Source organism: Danio rerio, chromosome 17, assembly GCF_049306965.1.
Source record: "Danio rerio strain Tuebingen ecotype United States chromosome 17, GRCz12tu, whole genome shotgun sequence".
In the NCBI taxonomy this organism is placed as follows: Eukaryota; Metazoa; Chordata; class Actinopteri; order Cypriniformes; family Danionidae; genus Danio; species Danio rerio.
The window spans coordinates 44,880,256-44,906,134 of record NC_133192.1 but is presented as its reverse complement, the minus strand read 5'-3'; the positions used below and the strand labels follow the sequence as shown (position 1 = coordinate 44,906,134).

General features: G+C 37.2%; 1 protein-coding gene across 19 annotated transcripts in view; it reads left to right on the top strand.

The window, feature by feature from the left end:
* Positions 1–25,879, top strand: part of ralgapa2 (Ral GTPase activating protein catalytic subunit alpha 2) — a 324,474-nt gene that overhangs the window by 219,219 nt on the left and 79,376 nt on the right. For all 19 annotated transcript variants that reach the window (XR_012393091.1, XM_073927824.1, XM_005158906.6 and 16 more), the window contains 5 exons: positions 4,695–4,766; positions 8,949–9,072; positions 9,162–9,317; positions 22,145–22,303; positions 22,985–23,112. Coding sequence is in view for 18 of the 19 variants with exons in the window: in XM_073927824.1 (XP_073783925.1) it covers positions 4,695–4,766; positions 8,949–9,072; positions 9,162–9,317; positions 22,145–22,303; positions 22,985–23,112 (639 nt within the window). In the remaining variant the exon portion in view is untranslated. The remainder of the gene's footprint in view (positions 1–4,694; positions 4,767–8,948; positions 9,073–9,161; positions 9,318–22,144; positions 22,304–22,984; positions 23,113–25,879) is intronic.

Genomic DNA, 25,879 nt, shown 5'->3' with positions numbered 1-25,879 from the left:
TGTGTTTTTGTGTGGGTCTTAATGCCCCACTATACTGATGGGGACTCTATACTGTCAGTGAGCAGCATATTGTAGATGTTAAAACAAAATCCTGACTCAATGTGGTCATTAAAAATCCCATGGCACTTCTGTTAAACAGAGTGGGGGTGTAACTCTCCTCTGACTGCAACTGGTGTATTGTGAGCACACTTATAACATTGTCCTGTGGCTGCCAACACATCATCCAGGTGGAGGCTGCACACTGGTGGTGATTGTAAGGTGCTTTTGATGTATGGCCATAGATGATAAATGCGCTGTATAAATGCACTTAACATTACAGGTATTTTGACAGTTCAGAGCCACAGTTCAAGCAAAGGCCAAAATCAAGAATGTTGTCTGTCTCAGCAGAGATCACTTCATGATAAACAAAGTGTGGAATAAAAACGACAGAATATGGTGGACAGTTGAGAACCAATGCTGGATTCAGTGCCTGGAGCTCACTTTTCCGCTGCTGTTTTTTGTGAGGATTCTTTTATGGAAATGTGTTATGTGGCTGAAGAATCACAAGCAAAGCTTTTAAAAAGAAACCACATATGAACATTTTGGACTTCACTGTGTGTAGGGTCCAGCCAGTTGGTCCAATGATGGTATCCAATGGTGGATGAAGGTTCACTGCATGTTCGGTCTTTCCAGTGCACAATGTTGATTTATATTAAACTTAGCTCATATCTGACTCCAATTTTAATATGAGGTGGTTTAGAATATTAATATATTTATCCTCGTTTTATCTGACTCCAATTATAAAACATTGATAAAGTTATTTTGTTTCCTTTCACATTATTTTAGATTATGATTGAATATTCTTTTGATTTGTTATTATACCTTATTCTCATTTACTCAGATTCCTATAGCATCCCGAGTCTTGCACCGGCCGGGTATACAATCTCTTAATACAAGCTTGTCAGTCTTGGTCATTAAACAGAGGTGATTAACCACTCTCCTAAAAAGGCAGAACCCTACATTACTCAATTTAGGAGATTTTTTATTCGGTCCCCATAGATCTGTTATCTACTTAATCAAGACAAAGTATTTTAATAATAATCGCACAGGATTATAAGTTTGTAGATGAAGGCCTAAATATCCACAGTTGGCCTTTTGCAGTCTAAGTATACTTGAAATAATGCCAATTTGTTAGTCTGATCTCTAACAACATTGTATAGCGTGCCACGCTGCACCGTCTAACATGTTTTAGTCGTTACTAACCTGTACAGTGGCTTGTAGTGCTATGGACAACAACATTTATCAGTGATAATAACACAAGGTTTGAATAATTCAAAACATAACAATTTATTAGTCAGGTAAATGTATAATCCCAATTCAATCAGTCAATTCACAAATGATCAATACAACACATCAAATTATCAAAGACAAATCCAAGATGAAAAAGATGCATTCCTGACTTCAAAATACATAACATGGAGCAAGCCATGTTATGGGCTGATCTGGTTAGGCAGATTCGCCCTGAGCCTTTCTCAAACCTTACCTTAAACAATCCAAGAATTCCTTTAAGGAAGGGGGTGTGTGTATAACAAAAGGCATTCACACTTGGTGCTGCCTGTGGAAAGTCACACCCTTCACAGTGGTTCAAAAGATGCCTGAAGTTATATATTTATTGTTTTGATTATGTCTATTTCTGAGAGGATGAGACCATTGTACCAACCGCACTGAGACATTTCAAATGATATCAAACATGATAGTTAAAGTCAGTTTGGTTAATCTAGAACATTCAAACATTGAAATGACCATATGTGAGATGCGGTGGGTGAAGCCGAGTTTCAGCAGACTTAGGCCCCGTTTACACTAATGCATTTTAGTTTAAAAATGCATAAGTTTTGCTAGGTTACGCCATTCATCCAAACTACGCCGGAGTTCTCGAGCGCCGAAAAACGGAGCGTTTTGAAAACGCTGGAAAGGCCGTTTTCATTCTGAAACGCTGCTGCTCCGTCTCAGTGTGGATGATGGAAAACGGAGACATCTGAAAACGGAGGCGGGGCTGCAGACATTCGCCTTTCTGATTGGGGCTTTTCCTCAATATTAAGTAGCCTAACACACACAGTTCAGTCCTGCATCTTCTCCGTGTAAGTTCAGTATCAAGGCTGCAGTCTCTTCTTTTCAGTTTGATATGGAAAACAGACTATACCGAGGACACGGGTAAATCTTCAAAGGGAACAGTGTACTTTATAACTTCATTCACATCACCCTGGCTACGTTGTTTCACTTTCTCAACAATAAAATGTACACATGATATAACTGCCTATTTTCATTTTAATATTAGCAACTTAACAGACAGCAGAAATGTTGAGGCGTCGTGCTGCATATATGAGCGTCATCTTCACTGTGTGGATTTTTATAACAAAACGAAGCCGATAACAACTGCCTCCTTTCAATTTCAGTGAAAATACGAAACATACCCTCTCTTTTGCTGAATATCAGTTTTAATAATCGATAATGGCCATTATAAAAGTATAACATACAATAAGTTTATACATTATAGGAAATAAAGGCAAGCGATCAGTCAATATACAGAATGTACGTGCTTACATTAATCATTAACTTATCTTTGCGCTCACCCAAAACACGTTACCTGAGAACAAGTAATAGATTCCAATGACCAAAGTCAGGGAACATGTTGTTAAAGACAACAAGATGAATGAAATATCCCGTTTAATAAATATAGTGAGATTAGATCCAGTGGGAGATGCTTGATGAGAAGTCCGACTAGCAGAGCTCTCATCTGGGTAGATGGGCTGCAGCGCTTGCTAAAGAGTGCCTGTGTGGTCACGTGATGTGCGTTTTCAGCATTTTGGTGTGGACGGAGAGTTGTTCAGAAACGCTGGGTAAAACGCGAGTGTGGACGCGGATCGTTTTCATTCTAAAATGCCGTTTTAAAACTAAAACGCACTAGTGTAAACGGAAATGCAGCAGGAACTAGTTTTTCCCGCATTCCCACCTGTTGTGTTGTGAAGTCACCAGTCTCTGTTTTCAGCTCATGTTTTGAATTGTCAAAGATATCAAAATATTTCCAATATTTCAACTCTTACACTGTGCAATAACTTTACTTTTAAACCAGTGGTCCCAAACCTTTTTATCACCACGGACCGGTCATGGCTTGACAATTTTACTACGGACCATCAACCATTTTCTCAGAGGATGACAAGCTGACAAAATATTGCTGTCACAAATTTTATTTGTAGAGAAAATTATTGTTCTGTGTTTGTCTGAGGTAATTAGTCAAAACATGTATAGTATATTCATACAAAGTATGTAACTGATTGGTCTGCTCTTCTTATGTGACTCACGGTGTGCTCATGGCATTTAACTAGGTGTGTCTCTTGAAGTCGAGCAAGCGACGCACCTCCGTTGGAAATAACAAACTTGCACAAACTTTTTTTAAAAGACACGATATGCGAGCAGCCCCTAAAAGGCTGTCATCATTTGCGATCTCCAGCAATTGATCTTGCACATACATGCTGGATTCACCTATTTGTTGACAAATGGGTTGCGGATCTATTCCTTGGCAGTTTGTGGTTCCGTTACTGGGATTTTTCCCTTCACAAAGAAATTTTTCCAAAGATGTCTGTTTCTTACTTTTCTTGCTAGCTTGTGGGTTAAATTTGGGGACTCAAGTGGCCGAGATCTAAGCTAGAGAATACGCTCATTCATCAAAATAAAAGATTTTTCGAAATAAAAGATTTTTCAGACTCGGATAATAAATGAAAAGGAAATAATTAATGATTTCTTGTGCGGCCCGGTATCAATTGATCCACGGCCAGTTGGTTGAGGACCACTGCTCTAAACATATAAAGTGGTATGGATTTCATATTTTGTTTAACATATTTTGTAGAACGTTGGAAACCCACAACAACTGACACCCATAGTAAGAACAAAAATACTACAGAAGTCAATGGCTGCTGCTCTAAGCTTTCTTCGGTATATCTTCCTTTGTGTTCAACAGAAAAAAGAAACAGAATTTGAAGAAGTGAAGGATGGGTAAACAATGGCAGAATTTTCATTTTGGGTTGAATGATCCCATCTCGTTTAAAAAAAAATAACAAAACAAAAAAAATCTGTTACTTTAAAATTCTCAAGTTAATATCATGTAACTTTAAACAAAGAAAATACAGTGCTTACAGTATCTCTAAGGATCTCTATGAGATGTATTTATATATACATGTAAGTGTAATCATACTAAAATAAATAGGTAATAGATACTTTTCTGAACTAATTAAATAATTAAATCTCAAAGTACACCACAAGAACTGAAAACCTCAGCGGAATATCTGATTCTTATTTGCTGTTGTCATTTTCCTCTCTTGTCTCTTGCCAATAGTATTTATTATCAGCTGTAGGTTCATACAACAACACCTACTTGGGGGCTGGGGATAAAGATATCAAGACCCCATCTGATTTTGTCAGATTTGGATAAACATGCCGCAGACAAATGCTTAACAAATAAATTGAATTGAATTGATTGCGCTTCTCTGGAATATGGACATTGCGTATACTAGTATTGCGACAATGATAATTATTCACCCTAATGTGAATGCAGCCTAAGCCTGCATACAGGGAGAGATGTTTTAATATTTGAAAGAAAATAAACACTTGAAACATTTGTTCCTAGTTTTATGATGTTCTGTTTCTGTTTGTCTGTATAGAAAGAGCTTTCATCTCCTGAAGAAGAACTCCAAGCTTTTAAGAGAGCTGAAGAATTTGGACTCGAGGCAGTGGTAAGGGTTTCTGCTCCTCTACTGAAATCACAGCCATAAAGTTTCACACAGATGATCGCACACAACATGTTAGCCACACGAAAACATTAGCGTAACCTTCTGCCTGACTCCTTGGCACTTAACAACAGTAAAAATCAGCAGCAAACAACAGCGTGCATTTGGAGAGCTCAATCATGCAGCCTAATGCCAGTCTACAGAGAGTGGCTAAATCCTTTAAAAGCACTATTAGAGAGACATGTCTTAAGACCACTCTCAGATACTCCGCTCCGCACCGCCTAATCCTGCCCATGTCTGGCTGATCACAGCTCCACACCTCTCAGCCAACAGCGATCAATAGGCGCTCAGAGTGGCTAATTACAGGGGCTTATTAAAGAATACCCTCAGGATCGGGCCAGCGTTTCCCTCTGCATGCATAGCCGTCCCGCTCATGGCAACCGCTGACTGAGCATACCAAACATCACACTGCACGGGCATGATGCCCCTTAGCAACAGTGCTCATACGTACACCATGCACACATATTCCATTTATTAACAAATACCTGTGAAGTTACAATATGCCATTTTTGCTAAAGTAAATCATGTTTTGGGGATTCAAAATGTATAGGATCCATTTATTGACAATAATAAAACTGGTGCCATACAGTATATAGGGTATTGGTAGGGCCAGAAAGAATCTGGGGCCTCATGTATCAACGCTGCGTACGCACAAAAACTTTGCGTACGCCAGGTTTCACGCTCAGAATCGCTCACGTTTGGATTTACTAACAATGAACTGAATGTGGGAATGTGCGCAGCTTCACGGCAGCTTTCTGGCTGGCGTACGCACATTTTTTGTGCGTGTCTGTTTTATTTCCATTGGCGACTCCTAGAGGCAGTTGTGTTAAATTCCTCTCTACAAAGTGTCTGAGCCTTGCAATGGCAGCTGTATGAGACGGGTTCATCTAGCACGTTTATAAGGTTTCCATACCATACATTTGACCAGCTAAACATTAAAGCACAATTTGCAGCGGTCGCCTGTTTTCCCAATGTAATCTGAGCAATCTACTGCACGCACATTGCTATAAAGACACTATCTGAAGATGAATTTGCATACGTGAATCAGAAACACTTCCATTCAATAAATGTGCAAATAAAATATGATGCACAGACTTATTAAGGATTCCTACTTGTCTTTCTCATGATAAATAGTTGGCAAAATCTGATATGTAGCGGGGGAAAAAAGAGGAAAGAGTTCATCAGACGCTGGATTCGAGCCGACTTCATGCTCGAACGTGTCCAAACATGATCACATGCGTCTTACGAGCTGCGCCACCGAGACTGTTAAGGGTGCTGCAACATTTTACAGATATAAACCACACTATTTCTTTTTTAATGCACTCAGTGCGATGTTCAGATACAACTGTGTTAACTGCATCAGCTAAACTCTTCCACTCTATTTTTTTCTTTTGTTGTTAATTCCGGAAAACAAACTTGCAAATAACACCGATTTTCTCCGGTCTACCTCCGAAAGCAGCACCTCCAATTCAAGTTCTGTTCGAAGTTTCTCTTTTTGCTTGATTTTGCCATTGCTTTTTCGTTGGGTTTTGCCAAAGTATAGTCATTAGCATTTTCATACGGGGGAGGAGGCAGGGAGGGGTTTTGTGCTCGTGCATGTTGCGCTCAGTTTCACGTTCATTTGGATGTACAAAAGAATATGCGTGGGATTCGGCGTACGCAGTGTTTCATACATCTGAATTTTTTTCTACGTACGCACATTTACAGCTTTGTGCGTACGCAATGTTTTAGTAAGATTTCCACGCAAGTCTTCGTACATGAGGCCCCAGGTCTTTTTTTGTATTTCTGCTGAGAATTTAGTAAAAAATATGCAGATTTATGCGTAATGATTGTTGGAGTATCATAAAAGACAAACTTAATATATGAAATAAAAATTCATGCATTTTTAACTTTTATTTAGTAAACAAAGCAAGTCTATCATACAGTGCATCTGGAAAGTATTCATAGGGCTTTACTTTTTCCACGTTTTTTTTTTTTTTTTTTTTTTTGTAACAGCCTTATTCCAAAATGGATTAAATTCATTAATTTTCTCCAAATTCTACACACAATACCCAATAATAACAATGTGCAAAAAAGATTTTTTGAAAGTGTTGCAAATTTATTAAAAAAAAAAAAAAAAACCTGAATAATCACATGTACATCAGTATTCACAGCCTTTGCTCAATACTTTGTTGATGCACCTTTGGCAGCAATTACAGCCTCAAGTCTTTTTGAAAATGATGCCACAAGCTTGACACACCTGTCTTTGGGAATTGTTGCCCATTCCATTTTGAAGTACCTCTCAAGCTCTATCCGGTTGGATGGGAAGCGAAAGTGTACAGCAATTTTCAGATCTCCCCAGAGATGTTCAATAGGATTTAGTTCTGGGCTCTGGCTGGGCCACCCAAGGACATTCATCGAGTTGTTGTGATGCCACTTCATTGATATTTTTGCAGTGTGCTTTGGGTCATTGTCCTGCTGGAAGATGAATTGTGGCCCCTGTCTGAGGACAAGAGCACTCTTAAGCAGGTTTTCATTCAGGATGTAGTTGTACATTGCTGCATTCATCTTTCCCTCTGTCCTAACTAGTCTTCCAGTTCCTGCTGCTAAAAAACATCCCCACAGCATGATGCTGCCACCACCATGCTTCACTTTAGGGACGGTATTAGCCTGGTGCCTGGTTTTCTCCAAACAAAACACCTGGCATTCACTCCAAAGAGTTCAATTTTAGTCTCATCAGACCAGAGAATTCGAGTGGCCACTCCACCTTACAGACCTAATTGGTGGATTAATGCATTTATGGTTGTCCTTCTGTATGGTTCTCCTCTTTCCACAGAAGAATGCTGAAGCTCAGACAGAGTGACCATCAGGTTATTGTTCACCTCTCTGACTAAGGTCCTTCTCCCCCAATCACTCAGCTTAGATGGCCGGCCAGCTCTAGGAAGAGTCCTGATGTTTCCAAGCATCTTCCACTTACGGATGATGGAGGCCACTGTGCCCATTGGAACTTTGAGAGCAGCAGAATTTTTTTTCTGTAACCTTCCCCAGCCTTGTGCCTTGAGACAATCCTGTCTCTGAGGTCTACAGACAATGCCTTTGTCTTCATGCTTGGTTTGTGCTTTGTCATGCACTGTCAGCCTTGGGATCTTATATAGACAGGTGTATGCCTTTTCAAATCATGTCCAATCAACTGAATATACAACAAGTGAACTCCAATTAAGCTGCTGAAACATCTCAAGAATGATCAGTGGAAACACAATATACCTAAGCTCAATTTAGAGCTTCACGGCAAAGGCTGTGAGTACTGATGTACATGCGATTTTCTTTTTTCTTTCTTTTCTTTTTTTCTGTTTTGGTTTTTATATATATATATATATAATTTGCAACAATTTTAAAAAATCTTTTTCACATTGTCATTATGGTGTATTGTGTGTGTGTTTTTGAGGAAATAAATTAATCGATTTTGAAGGAAGGCTGTAACATAAAAATATGGAAAAAGTGAAGTGCTATGAAGACATACTGTGAAAATAGCCTTGCTCTGTCAAACATCATTTGGGAAATATTAAATAAAGTGTGTGTGTGTGTGTGTGTGTGTGTGTGTGTGTGTGTGTGTGTGTGTGTGTGTGTGTGTGTGTGTGTGTGTGTGTGTGTGTGTGTGTGTGTGTTCGTGTGTGTTCGTGTGTGTTCGTGTGTGTGTGTTCGTGTGTGTGTGTGTGTTCGTGTGTGTGTGTGTGTATTCTCAAGTATATGCCTGCGTGTTTGTTTATACAAAAAAATAAGTACACACACATATATTATGTCAAAACAAACATTTATTCTAGATTTGATTAATCTTTGCCCAGCACAAAAAAGTTTCTAAAAAATACAAATTAAATTCACTTCAAATAAAAACTGAAAATATCCAAAAATAATATATCCACACCTCTAAACAAGCCAAAACAATGTTGGTAATAACTTTACAATTAGAAAAAAATTCTGAAGTGATTACATTGCAAGTATTCAGCTCCTTGTGCTACGACACTTTTAATTTAATACCACAGCTTCAATCTGGGTGGCCTTTCTTCTGATTTATTACATGCACAGATCACTTTCAATATGCCGATTCCTCACATTTCATGTCATGATGTATGTTTGCTTCTTTGTTTCCAGTCGAGAGACACACAAGATAGCAGTCTTCTATATTGGAGAAGGACAAGAGGACAAATATTCCATTCTGTCCAATACACAGGGCAGTCAGGTTTATGAGGACTTTGTCTCTGGACTGGGATGGGAGGTGAAATAACACACAAAATTAACTGTTGGATCTGTTGTGAGTCTGTGAATTGGCCAGAGCATCAAGAATCTTCTCTCCATCTTTTTTAGGTGAATCTGGCCACTCACTGTGGGTTTATGGGTGGTTTGCAGAGAAATGGCAGCACAGGAAGCACAGCTCCATATTACGCTACCTCCAATGTGGAGGTCATCTTCCACGTGTCCACTCGGATGCCTTCTGACTCTGATGACTCCATCACTAAAAAGGTAATTGTTTATTTTTAAATGACATTTAAATTTTTGGTCACAATTTATTTTGATCGTCCGTTTGATAAATTTATGTTACTTTGCATCTGTATGCCAACTAATTCTTATTAGGTTATAAGTAGACTGTTAGGTTGAGGTTTGGGTTTGGGTTAGGATTAGTGCAAATTGACATGTACTTGAAAAAGTTTCTTATGGTCAGTTAAAATTTTGTTAAAGGAGCACTATCAGCAGATTTTAAACAGACAGTCTACTCTATATACACTCTATATTCACTCGCTTTCACTGTAATTTAACATTTTGATTGTTGTGTCCATAACTACAGAGGTAAAATACAGTCGGTGATGAAGAAAATTTGTACTATTCTTATAAGTCTTGTGAAACCACAAGTCAACATTTCGAAAACTTTCACACAGACAGCAAGATAGTTTCTAAAAATTATTTTACAGGTATACAAATAAATATAAACTACATAGATTGTCACATATTTTTGATATACTGTAATAAATTTGAACATTCTTTTTTTTTCCTATTTACCAAGTAGACATTACATAAAACTAGGGATGTCCCGATCAGGTTTTTTTGCCCTTGACTGAGTCCGAGTCATTTGATTTTGAATATCTACCTTTACCGAAACCCAATCTGATACTTTTATTATAAAAACAATTTAGTAGAGCGAAGAAACAGATCCAGGATCTTCCTTATTTTTTATTGAGGTCACCTTATTTTAACATTCAACAGCTCTGTTAACAAACAAAACATTCTTTGATGTAGCTTGAGCAAGTAATAAACAACATTGTTTGTTCTCTTTTAGACAGAAAAATATTTTAAAATGTAATGTAAAAACAAATAGCACCTCAACTTGTACCCTAATTCTTCTTTGCTGACATTTTACCAATAGTGTCTCTGCAACAGCATGATGTCATACAGCACGTGTTGCTGTTTCTGTGTGTCAGGTCAAATAAGTGGTCTAGCTCAGAGGTCTATATATATATATATATATATAGTCCTGATTTGGAAGGTAACGTCCAAGTCTGAAACCGCGTGATCGGGCCTATTCATGTGATCAGACTTCCTACATAAAACAGTAGCTCTATGAAGTGTAAATTTTTAGGTCATGAGAGTTTGGGAAAAGTCATGGAAAAATCGTAAAGTAGTAAAAAATAGTTTGAACCCTGAATTTTGTGAACAAATAAATGTGTACATAAATATTTGTGCATAGGAGCAATACACTGACACTGAGAAGAATAAAGTTTTTTTTTTCTTTTTTTTATGTCCTAACAAAAGATTGAACAACTAAAGGCATATAATCAGTTTTGAGAATGTTTTTTTTTTTTTTGTGTGTAAATCTGTATTGAATGAATCAAGAATTTTGCAGTCTGTGGATTATGAGGGAGCTCTCAGATTTCACCTAAAATATATTATGTTCTGAAAACGAACAATGTCTCAGGGGTTTGGGACAACATAAGTGTGATTTTGGGGTAAACTGAGTTTTTTGTAAGCATTCCATGTATTTTACAGTCAGTTACAGTTTTTTTTTTTTTTTTTTTCTATTTGCTCCTGATCTGTCGGGCAGCAAGAGAGAGGCTTTGAGTGCATTTCTATACCTAACCATAAAAATCTTGGCACCAAAATGGATTTAAGTATGCCATGAATAGCTACATTTATGTGAACAAAGAAATGTGTGATTAAGCTTTTGGATAAAGCAAGCATTGGGCAACTGAAAGCCCTTGGCAAGAAAAATAAGAGTTTATTTTGTTGGAACAACAGGTTATTACATTATCACCCTTGGTACACAGATATATTCTGTATATGTAAATGACAGTATGCATAATATCAGTTAGTGTCTACTCTAAATACTTCATTAGCTCACTGAACATAAAGCCTAAGAGGGACAATCTGCATGTGATGTATCAAAGAAAAACAAGATCCCCTAATCAGAGTCAAGTATTCTAGTTGTATGATTTAATAAATAAATAAATTACAGAACAAAAATGTTAATTCACAGCTTAAAGTATGTGTACATAGTGCAGATGCAACAGTATAGAGGAATGTTTGGTTTTGTTATTGTTTTGAGTAAGTGACCACTAACATTGAGTCTTAAACATTGTGGGATCTATTTTAATGATCTAGGTGCAAAGTCTAAAGCACATGGTGCATTAAGGGCGTGCAAATCTACTTTTGCTATTTTAAGGACAGAAAAATATGCTCTGCGCCCTGGTACATGTTCTGACAGGGTTGTGCTCTTAATGAGTTATGAGTGTGTTTTGAGCATAATATGCATTAAACCAATCAAAGTCTCATCTCACATTCCCTTTAAAAGTCAGTTGCATCACAACAGGATGGATTTGCTATTAACATGGTAGACTCTGAAATAAGCAAGAACTGAATGCTTCACTAGTTAGAAAACGGTTAAACAGACCATCTTCAGCTCGAGGATAATGAATGAGCCTCCTCTATTCAAACTCTTTTACTTTCTCTCTACTTTTACTCCTTTACTTTAGTGGAGTAAGGAAACGGATAGAAACTTACTTCACTGAAGACAGACTACATATTCAAGTTGTTTGTTGAATGCAAAGATTTGTTTCAAAACTATTTCTAAATTTAGTTCTAATTTCTAACAAAATAATAAATGAACAATAATAACAAAGTGTGGACAAAAAAACGAGTTATATCAAAACATCTGTCCTATTCTTATGCCCCATACGGCAATGCATATGTCTCCAAAACCCAGGTGGGCAAATCTAAACTTGTTTTTATAAAAAAAAAAAAAAAAAAATATATATATATATATATATATATATATATATATTTTTTTTTATATATATATATATATAAATATATGCTTATAAAAAAGAATACTGCTAACTATAATAACATTATACAAAACCAAATTGTCAAGAGCAAACTGAAAAAAAGCCCCTCGACATGAAGAAGGCATGGAAGTTGTGGTTTTTATTCTTATCTAAAAAATAATAATTTTTGCAACATTTTAATCCATTGTTTTTCATCTGTAAAGATATTTGTGTATTGCTGTGCATTAAGCAATGTGTAAGCCAGGGGTGTCCAAACACACCTGCACCAGCTAATCAAGGTCCTACTAGATTCTACTAGAAGCGTCCTGGCAGGTGTGTTGAAGCAAGTTAAAGCTAAACTTCAGCACCGACCCTCCAGATCTGAGTTTGAACACTCCTGGTATAAGCGTTTGGACCTGCTTAGGCGCATAATTAACACGCTCTGCACTGGACTTTAGAGCAGCTTTTAGTTGGTCAATGGCGCGGTCTATTTCAGTTCCTCAAAATAACGCGCCAACAATGCACCCTTAAACCCCTTCTTTTCAGACCAGCACAGCCATGAGCAAAACATGAAAATTACAGTTGCATTGGTCTGAAAATAGCAACAAATCGCGCCATGCACGTCTTGTGCCTTATTGCACCTGGTGTATTATAGGGCGCTGTGTCTTTAGTACTGCATATATTCTAATGAGAACACCTGGAGATTTGATTGGGTGCTCACCCTGCATTTCATGGCACTTAACTAAAAGCTATAAATAAAAGTAATCATTATGAGCATCATAACAAGTTTTTATTTTGACCCTCGTTAGAATGAAGGGGATGTATAAATACGCTGTGACTAGATTCACAGCAAATTAATTTTCATTTTAAGTTTTTTAAATGAAAGCAGCAGTGTGTGTGTGTGTGTGTGTGTGTGTGTGTGTGTGTGTGTGTGTGTGTGTGTGTGTGTGTGTGTGTGTGTGTGTGTGTGTACAGTTCAATTTAAAATTATTATCCCCCTGAATTATTAGCCCCCCTGTTTATTTTTTTCCCCAATTTCTAGTTAAAGGAGAGATTTTTTTCAAGACATTTCTAAACATAATAGTTTTAATAACTCGTTTATAATAACTGATTTATTTTATCTTTGCCATGATGACATTAAATATTTTTTGGTCCCACTTTATATTAAGTGTCCTTAACTACTATGTACTTACATCAAAAAATAAATAGAATGTACTTACTGTGTTTTTAATGTATTTGAGAACACGTGGTGCCTTTGAGTTGGTATAGAGGTTGGGTTATGGACAGGTTTGGTGGTATGGGTAGGTTTAAGGGTGAGTTAAGGTGTAAGGGATGGTCAACAGTGTGTTTTACAAATGTAATTACAAAAGTTAATTACAGATGTAATTACATACATGTATTTAATCAAGCATAAGTACACAATAAATACATGTATTTACACAATAAGTACATTGTAGCAAACTATTAATTCCCGTGTAATCACATATTAGTTAAGGCCACTTAAAGTGGGACCTATTTTTTACTAGATGTTTTTCTAGACACTTCTATACAGCTTAAAGTGACATTTGAAGGCTTAACTAGGTTAATTAGGTTAACTAGGTAGGTAAGGGTAATTAGGCAAGTTATTGTATACTGATACTTTGTTCTAAAGATTAATGTAAAAAAAAAATTATATACTATTATATACTAGTAATATTGGCCTTAAAATGGCTTTTCAAAAAATAAAGCCTGCTTATATTCTAGCTAAAATAAAACAAATAAGGCTTTCTCCAAAAGAAAAAAAAATGTTATCAGACATACTTTGAAAATTTTCCTGCTCTGTTAAACATCATTTATATCAAATATAAAAAAATAATAATAATAAATTCAAAGGGGGGTAATAATTCTGACTTCAACTGTATGTATGAAAAGCCTGAAATTATTCATACCCCATGGCAAATTCTGACTGATTTGGTTTCAAATATAAATAAAAGCTGATAACTGTTTTTCAACAACGATGCTTCTTGTAAGTGTTGTACAAAAACTGGACTGACACAGTTTCAATTTACTATAATCTTCGATGTAAAGCTGCTTTAACACAATGTACATTGTAAAAACACTATAGAAATAAAGATGAATTGAATTAAATTGAATTTTTATCTTTTGGGAGAATCCATGTGTCATTTCTGATCTAGCTTTTATGAATAAAAGTCAGGATTTGGCAGACTTATGAATAATTTCGGCTTGAATATGTGTTTGTATGTAAGGATGAATGAATGGAGGATTAAGGAAGGAAATAAGTAAGTATGTAGGTAAGGTTGTAAGCAAGTAAGTAAGTAAATAAGTAAGGAAGGAAGGAAGGTAAGGTAAAGTAAAAAGTGAAGGAAGGAAGGACGGACGGACCCCCAGTAAAACTCCAGGGTTTTATATTATCATTTTAAATGTATTTTTTTGTATTTTAAAAGCCCCTTCAAATGTGTAGACATTTCATTTTTATTAATTTAATGTTCATCGCAACATTTCAATGCTGTCCTCCAAATCTCCTAAACCGATCAACTTTCATTGCTTTTGAAATAAAGGCAACAAATACAATGAAGCTCTTTTGTTAAATGTGGACATTAAATATTCCTTTGTTAAATACAGTAACAGATGTTAGCTTACCCCTGAAAAGCAGCTATTGAAAATGGAGATATAATGAGTTGATTTGGCGGTGTAGTCTTGTCAGCAGGTGAGTGACACACGTGTAGAGCGTGACTTTTGGCCTGTGCTGCTGATTGTTCACCTCTGTCAGACCGCTGTGCGCTGTGAGAGCGTTCCAGCAGCGAGAGAGCCGAGCATCTGCAGCTTTAGAAACAGCTCTCAGCCTCTGGACTCCTGTGTGCGCTGTGACCGGGGCCCCGATCAGCACATTAACTCACGCCGCAAGGGCCAAAGGCCTGCCGGATACCAGCAGGGCCCTGCTATCGAATTCCGCCCATGCTGGCGGGGCGGCGATCGACATGCGTTAGCAGGTTAACGCTGGCAAAATGAGCCGGTGGGAGCCATGTTAAGTTTGAGCGCTCAATCCGATCATGTGCAGGCCTGCGGAGAGCAAAATTCATCAGGCTCCCGGACGCTGAAGCCTCTTGCTGTCAGAGCTCATATTAGCCCGTCTCAGCCACAGTCTGCTTCCTCTGCTCGTAGAAGGGAGGGAGTGCGTGTGCCGCGAGCCACGCTCCGTTCATTTTGGCCATCGGGCCTGGTAATTGCGACTGTTGGGCGGAACGTGTGGGGAGGGTGAAAGGCCTGTTTTTATCAGCCACAGACAGACAGGAAGTAACTCCTCTAATTTGCAAATGCAACTTTCAGAGGTATAGTGAGAGAAAGGAGGGGTTGAGGCAAGCGAAAACAGAAGAATTCCTCAATCCAATTGAGTGCTGGGGGGCAGAGCAGCTGGCTGGGCTAGTAATGCAGTTACTGGGAGGGTGTTGCCATGCGAGGCCATGGTGTCAGGAGGCAGCCGGTCATCCAGACACACACACACACACACACACACACACAGTCTTTTGTTGCTGAGGGAGGGACACTGCTTCTTTATAAGGCAGCATTTACGCTTCTGTGCATCGTTTGCACTGTTGAGTGCTTTTACAATCTCCATGTACACTGTAAAATGTGATTTTTTTTATTTTTATATTAAGGATTAAATCCGATTATTCAACGCTTTCTCACAGCAATCCATAACTTTTTGATTTACTAGCTAATTCGTATGAATTTATGCAATCTCATTTAGACAATAGGCTTGTTTGAGAAGGCCAAAATCTGCGCAGAATCATTCACCGCAAGAGGCATGCCGGTTAGAAATATGTCCGAGTTGTGTTCGCTTCGCTCTGATGTCCTGCTGAAGTGCGCCAAAAAACTCTGGCAACAGCGAGGCGGGTACCTCAGATTGAGCAGTCGGCAGCAGTTGCTCTCCAAAGACTGCACTCACAAATTAAACCTTATTCTCTATCTTGTTTTTACTAAGATTTATACCTGGCTTTGTTAAATATCGTTTTTGTATTTTCGTTGATAATTAAATAAAATGTATTTATTTAGATTTACACGTAAACAAAAACAACACATCTTTGTAAAAACACAACGTGACCTATCTAGTGTAACTAAATGTTACTAATAATAAGTTATTAGGATGTGCATGTGCTATATTTCATTTCTCTCTTAGTCCTGTTTGTTGTCATTTTCACTTTGTTGTATGTTTGTGTGATTTGTGTATTGTAACTTTTATGCAACGTTATTCTATAAAAGTCAAAAACACACAAATATGCATACATACATACAAAGGTAATCCAACTGCTTTGTCATTATGCCGGTTTCGTATGAGAAGTGAAAGAAGTGAAGTAAACAAAACACACACACACATAGACCTAATAAGCATGTCAATATAATGAACCCCTGAAGAATTCCTTCATGTCAAACAAACATTTGTCAGCACTCAAAAGCATCTTGCTATAGCTTTTTAATTTATAATGTAGCCAATTAGATTTCTTGAAACATTTCTTGTTGTATAAGCTGTTTATTTTGTCATTCTTTTAACATTTACCTCTGTTGAATATAAATATTTTTATTTTAAATACACCCTTTTAAGTAATTAGCTGTTCATCTTCTGTGATTGTGACCATCATTTGGAAAAACAGTGATATTTCAAATGTATCCACTCCCACATTAAAAATACTACAATTTAAATTCTATAGTTGCTCTGGTATCACAGCAACTATAAACATAACCCAATTCTGAAAACACTATAATATTTAGTATAAATATATATAAATAATATATAATATATATAAATCGCTATAGTATTTTTTTATGAGGTCATTCATCCTTAATAAAAAAAATTCCAATGCGATCTGGTGACATTTCCAGGCAGCAAAACAGCGAGATTCGGGAAGTGTCTGACTTCTGATGTAATTTTTGAGCCCTCCTCTTACTGCAGCCGTCTGCTCTCGTTTACATCGCAGTCAAGGCGAGGCGCACCACAAACTAGCCTAGTTTTGTATGATTTGCTCATCCCCCAGTGACGACTTGGTTTAGGGGTGGGGTTTGGTGCCACACCTCCTTTTAAACATCTGACATGTTTGTATGACTGAACTCGTATACGAATTTATACAAATTAGCAACTAAAGCCTAGTTCACACTACAGGATTTTAAGCCTGATTTGAGCCAGATTTGGAAGTGCCTTTAATGCAAATTATCTGGTTGTCCACGCCCACCACTTCCACGTGCGTATCAGAGCAGCACAGTGACAGACAAGAACAAAGCAGATCTCCCTTACTAAAGTAAGAACTTTCCCAACTGTTTAATGATATATGTGTTGTGGAGTTAATTCAAGCCCTTCTACAATGATGAGCCACACACAATGTCGTTATACAAAATGGGAGGGATTTGGATCCTATTTTAACATCTGGAAATAAAAAAAATAGGCTTTTTGTGTTTTGATCACTCCAATATGACTATGGACACACTATACCAACAAAAAGTTCTGTCCAAACAGCTTACACAAATTGATTCGCATCATAGGTGACATATTATTTCTAGTAAAACATTATTGCCAATTGTATTGCCTTACATTTAGGGACTAAACATGGGAATTGCAATTTGTTAAACTTTTAATAGGTAAGACAACAATTAAATTTATAGTTTACCCAAAACAGAAAATTGTCATTATGTTTTTTCTTCTCTACATGAGTTTCTTTCTTCTCTTAAACACAAGAGAAGATATGTTGAAGAAGGTTGGAAACCAGCAGCCCTAACTACTATAGTATTTTTGGTTCCTAATATGGATGTTAATGGCTGCTGGTTTACAACAAAATCTTCCTTCGTGTTCACCAGGAAAAAAAAAAGAATTTACTTGAGTGAGAGTAAATGGTGAGAAGTTTTTATTTTTATTTTTGGGTGGACTGTGTTCATTCCAAATTTTGTAAAAACCCATTGCGTAGGCTCACTGTTTCACATTTATGGCTAGTGATTACTTATAATCTCCTGATGAATTATGACAATGTTTATGGATTTGCTTTTTACTATGTTGTGTACACTACCTGGCAAAAGTCTTGCAGACAATCCCAGTTGTAAAAGCAACAAATAATAACTTGACTTCTAGTTGATAATTTTGAAAAGTGGCAAAGGGTAGATTTTTTTTTTTTTTTTTTTTTTTGATGAATCATTGAACTGCATCCTAATCATCACAAAAACTGCAGAAGACCTATTGGAACCCGTATGGAGCTAAGATTCTCACAGAAATCAGTCAAGAATAGTAAAGGAAAAATCATGGATAAGGGTTACATTCAGTCTGGGGGCTTGTGGGATATATGCATAGTAAATGGCAACATCTACAGCCTGAGATATCAAGACATTTGTGCTGCCCATTGCATTACAAACTACAGGAGAGGGCAAATCCTTCAGCATATTAGCGCTCCTTATACTTTAGCTTCCACATTAAAGTTCCCAAAAGCAAAAAACGTCAAGGTGCGTCAGGATTGGCCAGCCCAGTCACCAGATATGAACATTATTGAGCATGTCTGGGGTAAGAAGAAGATGGAGGCATTGAAGATGAATTCAAAGAAAGGAGTCCTGCAAGAACGATTTCTTTGCCATTCCAGATGAGTTTATTAATAAGATGTTTGAGTCATTGCAGAGATGAATGGATGCAGTCCTCCAAGATCATGGGAGACATACACAATATTAATTCTTTTTCCACTGCACCATGACTTTATATTGGCAAGACTTTTGTCTAAGCAAAGTCAGACTTTACTGTCCTAATTAAAAAAATTAAAATCAAGGCATGATCATACTTTATTTTGGTAGAATAAGCATAATATAGAGGCCTTTGTCTTTTATATAAGCCACTTCTGATACCAAATGATCAACTAGAAGTCAAATTATTATTTGTTGTTCCTAAAACTTGAATAGGTGACAAGACTATTGTCAGGTAGTGTATTATTGCAATATATCATATCTACCTCCATTTTTCGAACATTCAGTTTTATTTCACAACCCCTGCAAATAACCTACATTAAAAAAGTGACAATTCATGACTCAAATTTTTATTTGAGCAAAAAAAAAAGCCTTTCATTGGTAGAATGATGTATGCTATAGGGACCAGCATATCAAAACAATCTTAATGGTGATCTCCGTTGGCTAATGGGGGTAAGAAACCACCAAGCACTCAAAATACCCTAGTAACCGCATAGAGCATCTTAGTAGTGCCCTAGCAACCAGCCACAACAGCTTCACAGGCGCTCTACTTTAGCCTTTTGTAAAGCGCAGGTTTCTTAGAAGTTTGCGGTCTTTAACATCTGCTCCCTTTCATTGAGAATGGCATCTGGTGAACGTGTACAATGCGTCATGTATTTCCTCTCTCCGCCCAACCTGTTTGCATGCCGCCAATTCTTCTGCTGACTCTCCAAATGGATCGGTATGTGCCGACCCAATCAGCTTGTTGTGGATTTGTTTAATTTTAGCCCATTAGTATAATTAAGGGCTTATGGGGAAATGTGGTAATTGCATTTTTGGTGAAGAGGACATGTTTTGGTAATGGCTCATTAGGCATGGGTGCATCGGCAGATGTTTAACGACCCATTGAGAGGAGCTCGCTTAAGGCCTCACCGTTGCAGCAAAATGCTTCCAAGACTTCTCTTTTTTTGGTTATGCAGGTCACTTTGATTTCTCGCCGTTTTGGTAATAGCCTACTTAATTGTTGTAAATTATTTGGAATGAAGTCTTTATGGTCTGTCTGTGCTGTTTCGGTTTTGTATAGTGGCAGCAAAAGCTGGCGGCAGTGAACGATGCTTAAAAACACTAGTGCATTCTATAAAACAAAATTAGTTTTGCATTTTGCATTACTAAGTGTGTATTGGATGATATCATGAGAAATTTGATAGTTTGATCAGTACTTACAGCTTTATACTCACATTTATAATCAATATATTGTGCAGTATAATTGAAAAAAATAAGTAAAATTAAATTCATCTTTATTTCTATAGTGCTTTTACAATGTAGATTGTGTCAAAGCAGCTTAACATGGAAGTTCTAGTAAATTAAACCTGTCAGTTTAGTTTTCAGAGTTTAAGTTCAGTTTATCCATAAATAAATTCATTTCATGTTATTTATACATTTTCTTTTTTCGTGTAGTTCTACATTTTTATGTTATTTTTAAGTTCAAAAACTGTCCAACATTTTATATCTATCATTTTATAAAACCTTTTGCCAATTCTTATTTTTTAAATTGTTATTTTACAGATTCGGTGGCTGTTTATGACCATTTGTTAAACCATTTAGCACAATTCAAACAACATTACTGCCATCGATTCTTTGAAATATTGTTTTAAAAGTATCAGCATGTCTCAATCCGTTAAAGAATCTACAAAAAAACTGTGTCAGTGAGAACCCGATACATATATATTATTAGGGATGTCCAGATCTGATCACGTGATTGGAAATCAGTTGCAGTTTCAGACTCTATCGGAATCGGACGTTAGCTTCCCGATCAGGTTGTGTGTGTGTGTGTGTGTGTGTGTCTGTGTGTCTGTGTCTGTGTCTGTCTGTGTGTGTGTGTGTGTGTGTGTGTGTGTGTGTGTGTGTGTGTGTGTGTGTGTGTGTGTGTGTGTGTGTGTGTGTGTGTGTGTGTGTGTGTGTGTGTGTGTGTGTGTGTGCGCGTGTGTGTGCGCGTGTGTGTTTATGTATGTTTGCGTGTCATATTTTTTGACACATCTACAGTTTTGCGTTAGCGCAGGATCAGACCTCTTTCTTGACTGACACACAGAAAAAGCAAGGCGTGCGCCATGGCATCACTTTGTTGCAGAGACTCTATTGGTTAAATGCCGGAAAAGTAGAACACGGAAGCTGCTTGAAGTAGAAAGCATGAGTATGTCTACAGTCTGTAGGTATTATAAAGTTGATGAAGATAACATTACCATAGCAAACTGTGAGATATTTAAACTTGGAATTGCCTGCCGGGTGTTTTAAGTTGAGGTGCTATTTATTTTTATATTAGATTTTTTTATATATTTACTGTTGCATTAAAGTCCAAATATGAAGAATTTAAATGATTTATTACTTGATTGTTTCAGCTACCTCACAGAAGTGCTCTGTTTGTTAACTGAGTTGTTGAACTGTAAAATATAGTGAATTAAATAAAAAAATAAGGAACATCCTGGATCTGTTTCCTCGCTCTTTATTCTTTTTGTATGTATTATAGAAGTATTAGATCGGGATTCGGTATCGGTAGATACTCAGCATCAAATGAGTCGGACTTGAAGGCAAAAAAAACCTGATTGGGATATCCCTAAATATTATGAATATTTATATCATGACAATCCATCGCATATGTTTATTAAACTACATCATATATGCGTCATCTGTAGCTCTATAGACATCTGCATCCACAATAATTCAATCAAGCAATGGGAATAATTTCTACCGGTTACTGTTTCAATATTTCCTGCCATAAGGTTTGACAGCTGCAACATCTCTGAACCCAGTTTTCTGATACACAGATTTCCTCATATTAGTCAAATTATCGCAGTAGATTACTGGAGCTTCAACATTGGAGCTCCGCATTAATCAGAATCTCAGCATCCCTGTATTTGATGTTCCTAAAAATAAAACCCGCATTTCCTTCAAATGTATGTATATTTTTATGTAAAATGAAAAAACAACTCCAATTTTCAGGCTAAAGTCAATTTGCTTAAATGATTGAAACATAATGAACCCAATTTCTCCTGCTCATTTGACTTGGGATTGAAAATCCCTAAAATAATTGCAGTCGTTATGTACTAAAATAAATGTACAGTCTTTCTCGTTGTCTCTGGAATTGTTGTTGATCACATTTTGAAAGCTTGAGGTCGACTTTTACCGATGCCTGAAATCCTTTTATGTCTTTCTAAGAATTTGTTTGTCTGTTTATTCAATCTGTGCTTGTTTTTTCTCCACACTGAAGCCCTTGTGAGAGGTACATGACTAATGCTGATCGCATTTTATTGCCTGTCAGATTTATTGATGCATTTTGCCTCTGCTTGCTTGCAGCTTCGTCACTTGGGAAACGACGAAGTGCACATCGTGTGGTCGGAGCACACGCGGGATTACAGGCGAGGAATCATCCCCACCGACTTTGGAGATGTCCTCGTCATCATCTACCCCATGAAAAACCACATGTTCTTTGTTCAGATCATGAAAAAACCCCAGGTAGGTCATGAGGATAATGGCATTACATTACATTAAGAACCACAACAATCATCGTAACTTTTTGTGTGTTACGTGAAACGCCTCTCTGGAGGCATGTAGAGATGTTCATCAGGATGTGCCCTGTTTGGCTGATGTGGACTGTGGCAGGATGGCATCTCTTCCTGTCTGTTCTCTGAAAGCACTAATGCTCAGAGTCCATTACTGCACTGTCGGCACGCCACTCTCATCGCGGTCAAGCTGCCTTTCATCTTCCTCCTCCTGCGTCTGCCACTAGATCCCCAGAGAATCAGAGCGCGCATCATTTGTAATTTCTGGTAAACACGCCACCTCTGCGAGACTTGACTGCCGTGTGTGTGCGCCGAGTGGCCTGGATGCTGTTAGATGTATGGCTTCTGCAACATGTCACCGGCAGCAATTAGCGAGATTCCCTCAGCTGTGTCGCTGTTATCTTCCGTTCCACTCAAATAACTCTCATTTCATCCACTCGATAAACGCAAGGCTTGGCAAATGGAAGTGCTGCATTATCCGTGTGCTGTCCTGCGCATCGATTTTTTTATTATTATTTTTTCCGGTCTGTTTGTGGCACACGCATCACATGCGGCATCTTCATGTAAATTGATTTAAGGTTTAGTACAAAAATAACAGTGTGTCTTCGTTGTTTGCTCTCTCTCTGTCAACCAGGTTCCTTTTTTTGGGCCTCTGTTTGATGGGGCGATAGTGACTGGAGAGTTGTTGCCGAGTTTGGTGCGAGCCACGTGCATCAATGCCAGCAGGGCCGTGAAGTCTCGTCTGCCACTCTACCAGAGTTTGTATCCTTTCACCTTTACGGATGCTGAGCGGTGAGCTGGCTAACGCACTACTGCACACTACTAATGCTTGTAGGTCAAAGCATTGTAATGTCAACACCACTTCCACTACACACTGTCAGTAGTTCAAATCCCCTGAGACCTTCATTAATTTTTGGTACACAAATTACATTATTTTGGATAAAATCCAAGAGGCCTATATATACATATATAACAAGAGGAAAGAGAAGGACTTATCTGTGATAGTATCTGTGATATTTCCAAAATAATTATCATAATAATTTAAGAATCTATCACTTTTTTATTTATTAATGATTTATTAAAAACATCAATTTCAATAAAAAATGGGAAAAAGAAGGCTGCAAATTGGAGAAATTTTGTTTGTGAATAAAGTATTTCGCATACAAAATAAAAAAGTCAACAATGTAGTTCTCTGACATATCAGTTTTACCTTTATAGTAACAAATAATATCTTGTAGTTGAATGGTCTGGAAAAACCAATGTAATTACCTATATGGAGATATAAGCTATTCCAAAAGCTTTGTGTGTTTTTTATATAAAAATTTTATATAAAAATGCAAATAGTTAATTTGCTTAATTTTAAGGCAATCTATCAAATTTTTAAGTGAAGTTAACTTATCGCTTAAAAAGCAACAGATTTACTCACTTTTTTTTTTTTTTTTACAGTAGGTAGCAATCATTAGTAGATATTGCTTTATCATGCCTGATTTTAATCCCCCTCTATTCTTGCCTGAATCATATTACATCAGTGTGATCATTTTTGTGAGTGTGAGTGTGTGTGTGTGTGTGTGTGTATGTGTGTGTGTGTGTGTGTGTGTGTGACTCTTAATTGTCTCTGGTGAATAGGGTGTGAAAGGCCATTAAGGATATTCTGCTTTCACAGCTTCCTGCAATGACTTGATCTGTCTCTATGAATAATTGATCAGCTTTTGGGTGCTGCTTCCACTGTCCATCACAAGAACATCTGCTCGACAGTCACCTCTTACGTTTACACAAAAGTGCATTCTTTGTGTGTTTCTCCCGCTCACTTGTTCTCTGTTTGTCTTTCCGTTGCCTATCTGTTTGTCCAAGTTCACAACACAAGTCAGTTTCTGATCAAATCAAGTTATGTTGCATGAAAAGTGATTAATTATAAGGAAAAGGGTGCAGGGGCGAAGTCAACATTAAATTATAATTAATTAAAAATCTATTATATTAATTGATTTTCTATGTTAGTGTTGTTTATATTGGTAATATTATAAATAAACTATGATTTGTCCTTTTTTTCCTTTCGTTGAAACACCCAATCAGTGTATTTTTTGCTGTTATTAACAATACTAACACTACCACTAATAATAATAATAATTATTATTATTATTATTATTAATATTATTATTATTATTTTATTATTTTTTATAATTATTATTATTATTGTTTGATTTGCTTTAGTTTTTAGATTTTTGTTAACATTTGTAAAATGGCATGCACAGAATTCTTGTCTTTTTTTTCTTAGTTGTTCTTAATATTATTACTTAAGGTTGTATTGTAGTTACCTGCAAATGTGTTTTTTATGTAATATGTTTTTTTTTTTTTTTTGCAATAGTTCTAGTTTGAATTACTCAAATCCTTTACTTTCCCAAAAACCACTCATATTTTGCAATTGGCAACTTATATTTGAGTACAATTTCCTAAATTTAGTCAGCTATGGACAACTTTTCAGGCATAGACTCTTTGCTTGGTAGTTCACTTTTACAGTGTACTACTTGTGAGCAGTTGAGTTCAATGAAGCATGGTTCCACCAAGGAGATTAAAGAGACACCAAAGAACTTAAACCAATGTTAAATCAAGGTAAAAACTATGTGATCTCTTATGTTTTCTTTTGAAAACACTATTTGTCAGGTTTAGGGAAGGGTTTTTGTCGGTGGTTCACATGTCTAGGTGATCTGTACGGCAAAGCCTTATCTTCTCTTGCAAGTATACAAGAAGGACGTAAAACATACAATGAAATGTACCATAAGTAATACATTTCAGTCGGTGCCAATAGCCTAGCGGTTAAATGCGTCAACAAATAGCATGAAGGTGCTCACTATAACCTGAGTTCGACTCTCCCCTCAGTCCAATGCCACTCCTTCCCCTCTCTCTGCTCCCAATGCTTTCCTGTCTGTCTTCCACTATCATATCCCATTTAAAGGCAAAAACCCCTTAAAAAATGTTAAGTAATGCATGTCATGTTCACTAAAATGTACACAGAGCTCTCTAATGGATTTGTCATCTGAAGCGTGCAACAAATGTATCTGGAGCAACGTATTTTCACAGAAATATCAGCTAAGACACGTCTGCCCAGTGAGCGTAGCCTAGCAAATCCACACTTGCTTACGATTCGTATAAGGAATCTAAATGCAGATTGACCGTCCCGAAGCTTACACCACATTAGCGAATACGCGTCCATCTTAAGCTCCAGTGTGTTTTCAGTCTTTGCCCACTCTGTCACTCGCAGTCAGAACAATGACCATGCTTTTCGGTCTGAAAGATGTCTGGTTTTTGCGCAGAGATGAAACCTCTCCAGAGTTTTCTGCTTCACAATGGGTCGGGTCCTTGCAATCTTCCTGCTTGTTGTGTTTGGTGCTCCAGCGTAATTAGCTGAATATTTCTTCAAAGAGAGTCCTTGTGCTTCCTGCGCAGGCTGATAAAAGCAGGTGTCTCTCGCTGGCCCCTGCCGCAGAGATGGAGGGGCCTCCAGCGGGCTACACCATCACTCAGCTCTAATTAG